Source organism: Balaenoptera musculus, chromosome 1, assembly GCF_009873245.2.
Source record: "Balaenoptera musculus isolate JJ_BM4_2016_0621 chromosome 1, mBalMus1.pri.v3, whole genome shotgun sequence".
Classification (NCBI taxonomy): domain Eukaryota; kingdom Metazoa; phylum Chordata; class Mammalia; order Artiodactyla; family Balaenopteridae; genus Balaenoptera; species Balaenoptera musculus.
In genome coordinates this window covers 37817787-37825500 of record NC_045785.1, presented here as the reverse complement: position 1 = coordinate 37825500, position 7714 = coordinate 37817787, and the positions used below count along the sequence as shown (strand labels likewise).

Below are 7714 nucleotides of genomic sequence, written 5' to 3'. Positions count from 1 at the left end.
TAGGTGGGCTTTCTCTGGTTGAGGTGAGCTGGGGCTACTCTTCGCTGCAGTGCGTGGGCTTCTCATCGCAGTGGCTTCTCTTGCTGTGGAGCACCTGCTCTAGGCACACAGGCTTCAGTAGTTTTGGCACGCAGGCTCAGTAGTTGTGGCTCACGGGCTCTAGAACACAGGCTCAGTAGTTGTGGCGCACGGGCTTCGTTGCTCAACAGCATGTGGGATCTTCCCGGACCAGGGATCGAACCCCTGTCCCCTGCATTGGCAGGCGGATTCTTAACCACTGCACCACCAGGCAAGTCCCAATTTTCTTGCATTAAAGTAACTTAAGAGATGGCCAACGCAAGAGAGACACTCTAACCCTCCTTTCTATCTCCCTGAAAGCAGGAAATAAATCTCTCACGTGAAAGGTGCACTCCCTGCTTTTGGAGGTAGAAGGACACTCTTATCTCCAGAGATAGGGAATTCAGGCCAACAAGCCTGTATAAACAAACCTTGTTACTTCCTCCCATTTACTACCCCAAGCCCAAACTCTGTTTAGATTTTTCGCTAATTGAACTCCCAAAACCTAGTTTCTTTGTCCTGTCAATTCTTCATAAATTGTTTCTCTGTTTAAAAATATAAAAGCTGTCTGCTTTGACCACTTCTTAAGCCCCTTTCTATGAGTCTTCCTTGTGAACAACTAAATTTTCATTTTTTTCCTGTTAAACTGTCTTGTGTCAATTTTATTATTAGTCCAGCCACAAGAAATCAAGATGAGTAGAGGGGGAAATTTCCCCCTCCCCAACAAGAGTTTTGTGAAATTTTTGTTTCAGATGTGTATATCTATGTGGTAGGTATGTGGTAACCGGTTTGATGTAGAATGTTTTTGTTCACTGTGAGCTGGGGTCCGAAAGTTTGAAAGCCATTTTTAAATGTGCCATATTATGAGGTTCAACAGTTTAAATAACTGGACGTTTTGAGTTGTCCCTTCACTCAAAGTAGACATCCACTCATAGCGCGGGGCTCAGTCAGGCAGAGACTCAAAACGATCTGAGTGAATGGTAAGGAATAGAGAAGCGCCCAGCCCCGCGTGAGGGGTGCGGTGATGTGGGGGTGTTTGTGTGTGTGTCTGTGTGTGCGTTACTCACCATCTTTGTTTTGAAAAAATCCCATAGTTCTCCTCCTCAGGGACCCACATGCAAATGAGAAGTATGCTGCTTTGTAAACCGACCTAGGAAAATGATTTGTTGTAAACTTAAATAACAGTGTTATAGAATTTGTAAGAAAGATTCTTACAAATTAATACACACAAAAAAGAGGAAAATATATTGTACCTAGCAGAAAAAGACGTGACATATACACCTGCAATTCCTTTCACTGCAGAAATGACTTTGTCCAGATCTTGGGTGTGGGTAACATTGAATTCTACTCTGTGTTTTCCCTCCGTGGGGCATTCAGGAGCTTTGGAAGGATGGATGGGCCTGGAGGTGGAAACTGCAAGCCCTTTAGCCAGCCAGTTGTTGACTTCCTGGGGAGCAGCGTCATAGGCTGTGTGAGGAGAGCAGATCCCGACTCTTTCATTAGCACTGAGGCTCGCTGGCTGCCTGAGACGCCCCAAGAATCGAGAGAGGGTAGGCGGCGTGGAAAGGGCAAGCCGGCCAGCCCCAGAAGGCGGGAGCTTAAGCTGGCCAAAGGCCATTGCCCGCCGGGAGTCAAGCACGAGCCCAGCGCCACAGCAGCGCCGCACCAAGAGCCGCCGCTCCCCGTGAGCGAAAGAGCAGTGCGCACGCGCAGACCCGCCCTGCCAGCGGAGTGGAGAGGCCCCCTCAGCCGGCCGGGCCTCGCCTCAAGCCCTCAGCAGGCCGCACTGCCCAGTCACCCGCGCCGTGTCACCCTGCCGGACTTTCCCCGCCCCGTCTGTGCGCTAGCTTATCGCGACTGCGCACGCAGAGCCTGAGCGGGCGCCAGCGGGAAGGGGAAGCGGCGGGTAAGAAGGGCCTTCAGCCCGGGGGCGTCTATGACGGGATTGGGAATTTCCTCCTCGGCTCTCTCCGGCTCTCGGGACCCTTGAGGAGGAGAGTGCGAGGAGCCTCTGGAACCGGCTTCCTCCTGCCGTTCAGGCGTGCCTCTAATAATCGAAGTGTTTTCGCCCGGAACGTCGTCTAGTCCGGTCCCTTCCTGCCTCTCTTCTCCCCTCCCCCACTGGGGAATCCGAGGCCGAGCTCCGGCCCGTCTGTTGTCACCAGGAGTATTTGAGATGTCTTCCCCGCCGTTTAGGTAGCACCGGAATGTTTATCTGCCTTTAGTGTCGCAGCAGCTTAGGGTTAGCTCTCCAGGTCCAGCCCCCAAGTCAAGCACAAAGAGCCTCATTTTTTTTGACGCTTGCTCGTCCTGGGATTCTTTCTGACACGCTTTGCTGAATGAAGCAGCTTCCAGATCCTCGCAGCAGTGACTTCGAGGCCACTAAACATAGGTCCTCTTTACTTACTCTGGGCATCTCCACCGTTTCCTAAATAATCTGCCTTTCAAGTTTGTGTCTCTTGGGGCACGTCGCTTACATCCGTATGCGATGTCCCTGAATTATGCTCTTGCCTTTTGGAAATAGGGTCATACCACGTGCCGCCTTTTGGAATGAAGTACTCCAGTGGCAGTGGGATAGTATCAGCAGTTACTAAGAAGCATAGTAGTAATAGAGTAGGATTTCTGCTGTTGGCTGCCAGAGTGGATGGATAATTCAGTAACTTTTTTGTAGCAGGAGGCAGCATTTTAGTTCAGTAGCTGTGCTTGATGCCCTGAAGTTGGGGGCAGAGGAGGTACCTTGTAATTAAGCAAACCAGTGGGGTCCAAAATCTGCTGATAGGAAGAAATCTAAAACAGAAGAAAGCCTGACAGCCATGCCATGTTTAATAATATCTGCAGGTCAAATTTCTATGTAGAGACAAATACACTGTTTGCTTTTATATGCCAGTTAAATGTAATATGTTGACATTTATGTTGGAGCTCATGTGAAGTTTTAGCAGCTACCTCGGAACTTTTCAATAAAATTTCTCAATAAGTTAATTCCTAGATAATCGTGATAATCAGCTTAGTTATTTTTACTTTAATAAGTTTGAATGCTATAAATTTAGCCCCCCCTTATTTTTAACATCAGGTCACACCATTTCTGTCAGTCTTATTACTAATTTTCCTTGATGCCTAAATACCTTAGTCATCTTAGATTTCCCCTGTGCTTCATCTCCGTATCTCTTATATTACTGGATCTCATGGTTTCTTTATTCAAAAAGTAACTTGGATTTATCCCTTTGATTCTCATTGTTAAAGCTGGAAGACTGTTTTCTAAGACTTTGCTACCTCTTAGCTCATCCCCTGAAAGCTCAAATAACAGTTCTGAAATATGACTATTGTCATGTTTATTCTCGATAAAACTGTAAAGGTTCATGTTCAAATTGCTATGCTTGGGTTTCAAAGCTCCTTCTCTATATGCACATGATATGATGGGAAAAACCAAGGATTTAGAGTAAGAAGACCTGGATTCAAATACCAGGACTGTCATTATACTAACTCTGTGACCTTGGGAAACTGAGCGTGTGTTTCCTTCTCTTATTTCAAATAACAATATCTTTTTCTTCCAGCCTCTTAATTATTGTGAGAATTACAATTGGCATAATGTGTGGGAAAGTTATCAGAATTAAACAAAAACATCCTAAGCTATTATTGTTATTTCTTTGTGCCCATTTATTTCACAAACATTTGAAAACAAGATATGTTAGATACTGGTGCTACAGCTATGAAAGATAGTCCCTAAGGAGTTGTCTTTCAGGGAACTTTCAGAGTGTGTGTGTGTTTGTGTGTGTCTGTGTGTCTGTCTAGGGAGTAGGGTGGTAAAATGTCTGACAAGGTAGAATGTGATAGTATACTGTAAAATAGGTAAGGTTAGGGTGAGCACCAAACCCAGAGGAGAGAGGAACAGGGAAGATTTCCTGGAGGAAAATAAGTTTGAACAGTCTTGATTTATAACAAAGATCCAGAAAGAAAAGGTGGGAGAAGGGTGCCATGAAAGAGATGTGTTTAGAGAACTGTAAATTGTTAGGTTTTGTTGGAGTATTAAGTTCAAAGAGGATTATAGGAGGTAGGACTGGATAGGTAGAGGTGAAATTTGAAGGGCTTTGTGTGCTAAGTGTACAAATTGAAGGATTTTAAGCAGACAGTTGGCCTGATCACAATTGCTTTTTGAAAGTTCATTTTGGCTGCCATGTGTGCGTCCTTACTGCAGTGTACAAAAATATCTTTATACCTTTGTGCCTTTCCTCATTTTCTTTACTCCACCTGAAAGGGTTTATGCCCTCTCCTCATACCTTAATACACTGTCACTCAGTGTCCAGTTCAGGTTCCATTTCTGCTGTGAAGCACCATCTAATTATTTTAGGGCCCATTATTTATTCCCTTCTTTGAAACCCTGTTAGAAATAGTACCACACAGTTTAGCCCTTATTTGTTTCATATGTGTTTTATGTCCCTAAATAGATTGTAAGCTCCTTGAGGATAGGGAATGTTTCATACATGTATGAATAGAAGACATGTTAAACACAAAAATACATTGTTTGGTCTCTTTCGTTTTTTTTTTTCAGGGTAGGACCAGATTATGGGCAACAGTCCTTTTAATTAATCTGTCATCATCATGGCTAATGAGGGCTGTGCCAAGGCTGGTGATAGTCCTTTTTCATCAGATAAACATGCTCAACTCATCTTGGCCCAGATCAATAAAATGAGAAATGGACAGCATTTCTGTGATGTGCAGCTGCAAGTTGGAAAGGAAACTTTCAAAGTTCATCGGCTGGTTTTGGCTGCCAGTAGTCCTTACTTTGCAGCTTTGTTCACTGGAGGAATGAAAGAGTCCTCAAAAGATGTTGTACAGATTCTAGGAATTGAAGCTGGAATCTTTCAAATACTTCTAGATTTCATTTACACAGGTATGTTAAGTGAACTTGTAGCTTTGAGTGAAGAATGATGCAATCACTCACGTTCTGCTATGGGAATATAACTTGATCTAACATATAGAAAGTGATTTGACAATATGTTATTATGAACCTTCAAAAAGTTCATATCGGGACTTCCCTGGTGGTCCAGTTGTTAAGACTTCACCTTCCACTGCAGGGGGCGCGGGTTCAGTCCCTGGTCGGGGAACTAAGATCCCTGAATGCTGCATGGCACGGCCAAAAAAATCAAAACAAAACAAAAAGTTCATATCTTTTGACCCAGTATTCCTTTTCTGGGAATCCTAAGGAATTAATTAGTGATGCAGGCAAATATTTACATTTATTGTAACATTATTTATAATAGTATATAATGGAATACAGTTTGTCCCTCAGTACCTTATATGGTTAAATAAACTATGGTACATGTATATATAATGGAATAATTTTTAGTTCTCACAAATTATATTTGTATATATGTACACACACACATATATACATTCTCATGGAAGAATGTTTGCAATATATTAAGTGGAAAAAAAGCTGTATATAAATATCACCCCAATTTTGTAAAATAAAAAATTCATTTGTGTATTTGTGCACAGGAAAAGACTAGAATATTTATAAGCGTTTATCTCTAGATGATGGAATATGGAAGATTCTTATTTTTCCCTTTTTTTTGTTTTTTCCTCAAAATCTCTATAATCAGCATGTATTAATTTAAACAAAATTTTATTTTTAAGTTTCTGAAGAGTTTTAATGAATAAAATGTAAACAAAAACCATAGTGTAAAATATAAGTCATATGTAACATAAATATACATGGTAAAAAGATTTGAAAGAGATACACTAAAGTATTAATGTTAATATAGGGATTTCCCGGCGGTCCTGTCATTAGGACTCTACACTTCCCGCAAGTAGTGCAGTGCGGCCAAAAAAAAAAAGTGTATGTCAGTGTATGGGAAAATGTGTGATTTTCATTTTTATGCTTTTCTGCCTTAAAGTTTCTTTGTTTTAGTTTTTTTTAAAGATTTAATTTTTTATTTATTTTTAGCTGCATTGGGTCTTCGTTGCTGTGCACGGGCTTTCTCTAGTTGTGGGGAGCAGGAGCTACTCTTCGTTGCGGTGCACGGCCTTCTCATTGCGGTGGCTTCTCTTGTTGCGGAGCACGGGCTCTAGGCGCGTGGGCTTCAGTAGTCGTGGCTCGCTCACCCTAGAGCGCAGGCTCAGTAGTTGTGGCGCACAGGCTTAGTTGCTTCGCGTCATGTGGGATCTTCCCGGACCAGGGATCGAACCCGTGTCCTCTGCGTTGTTGACAGGCGGATTCTTAATCACTGCACCACCAGGGAAGTCCCTAAAGTTTTTTTTCTGTGATGAGTATATATTACTCTTACAATCAGGAAAAAATGTTTGAAAACAAAGACTATGTTTGTTTATACTCTAGTTTTGAGAATATACCTTGCTCTCCTTAAAGGACTACTTGGTGGGATATGGCCTGATAAAGTATTGTTTATTTAAAGCATGTTATTTAAACCTGGAAAATGACAAAACCAGGGGTCGAACCTGTGTCCCCTGTATTGGCAAGTGGATTCTTAACCACTGTGCCACCACTGAAGTCCCAAGATGATTTCTTTCCTTTGTGTAGTTTCATATTCCTTTTTGGAAATTTTCAGAAAATAGCTTTTAATTTGGGATTGTAAAAATGATTATCACATTTTTAAAAAATAAATTAAAAAAATAAAAATCATTATCTTTTATCTGCTGAAAGCAGTGCAGCTCTGCCTATTGACTAGTGTACAGATTAACATTGAGGGGTTCTTGACCTCACTTTTCTAAATGACTTACATGAGCTGATTAAACTATTTCATAAATGCCCCTGCTTCTCTTATTTGCAAAGTATAAATTAACACAGATTAATCCAATGCAATTAGTGTCGAACAACATAAAAAAAGAAGAAATTCCACAAGTTGCTTATTCTGCCTCTGTTGTCTGACAGTAGCAACAAGAGATATCTAGTGAAAGAGAATGTTCATGGCATCATCTCCATATTGCTGATGATTCGCACTTCCATCAAAGGAATAAAAAGTGGTAAAACCTAGAGAAGTAAAAGCTACTGAGCATATCTGGGGGATAATAACATTGTAGAATATTGACATTTAAGGTAAAATTGGTTAACAGTAAAGAACAACATTTGGCCACTAGTAAAAGATATAAAATAACAAGATAGGAGTTTATTTTTCCAACAAAAATGGATCCATAGAAGCCATCCCAAGGCTGGTATGGTGGCTTCTTGATGTTATTAGTAGCCCATTATTCTTCCAATATTTTGCTCCACCATCTATAGCTTGTAGCTTCTAATCTCATGATCAGTGAACTTTAACCAGTGGAAGGCAGAAGAGGAAAAGGTAAAAGGACCTGCCGGCTGAGTCTATCCCTTTTTAAGCTTTTCTGGTAACCCTCCCCAATAACTGCTGCCTGTATCAAGTTGGCCAAACTCAGTCAAAAATTCACCCCCATCTGCAAGGGAGGATGAGAAATGTAATTTTCAGCAGGGCACAATTGCCACTCACAACAAAATCAAGGTTCTGTTAGTATGGATTAAATGAAAATGAATATTGGGTATTTATTGGACAGGGAACTTTGTAGTCTTTGATACAATTAGTTCTTTAAAAACATGATCTTTGATTTTCATTGTAATAGCATTTCCTTTTTTGGGATGGGGCAGCAAAACCTGTTATTCTATTAATCTCTCCTCTGGACATTTTTT

At 41.5% G+C, this 7714-nt stretch overlaps 2 protein-coding genes across 5 annotated transcripts in view; one reads left to right on the top strand and one right to left on the bottom strand.

Annotated features, from left to right (window-relative positions):
• Nucleotides 1–1110: 1110 nt before the first annotated feature.
• LOC118882215 (NIF3-like protein 1) lies at nt 1111–1705 on the bottom strand. The gene is made up of 2 exons (XM_036827687.1): nt 1311–1705; nt 1111–1207 (listed from the first exon to the last, which is right to left on the bottom strand). Exons 1-2 carry the CDS (start codon nt 1673–1675, stop codon nt 1117–1119), a joined length of 456 nt encoding a protein of 151 aa, XP_036683582.1. The 5' UTR covers nt 1676–1705; the 3' UTR covers nt 1111–1116.
• A 146-nt stretch (nt 1706–1851) lies between these two features.
• The window catches only part of LOC118882103 (intracisternal A particle-promoted polypeptide), a 36908-nt gene continuing 31045 nt past the window's right edge, over nt 1852–7714 (top strand). For 2 of the 4 annotated variants that reach the window (XM_036827678.1, XM_036827671.1), the window contains exons 1-2: nt 1852–1963; nt 4604–4945. In XM_036827678.1, the coding sequence (XP_036683573.1) occupies nt 4654–4945 (292 nt within the window). In that variant the 5' untranslated portion in view covers nt 1852–1963; nt 4604–4653. Of the gene's footprint in view, nt 2254–4603; nt 4946–7714 lie in introns of all 4 variants that reach the window. The other 2 variants (XM_036827677.1, XM_036827679.1) reach the window with 2 other exon arrangements.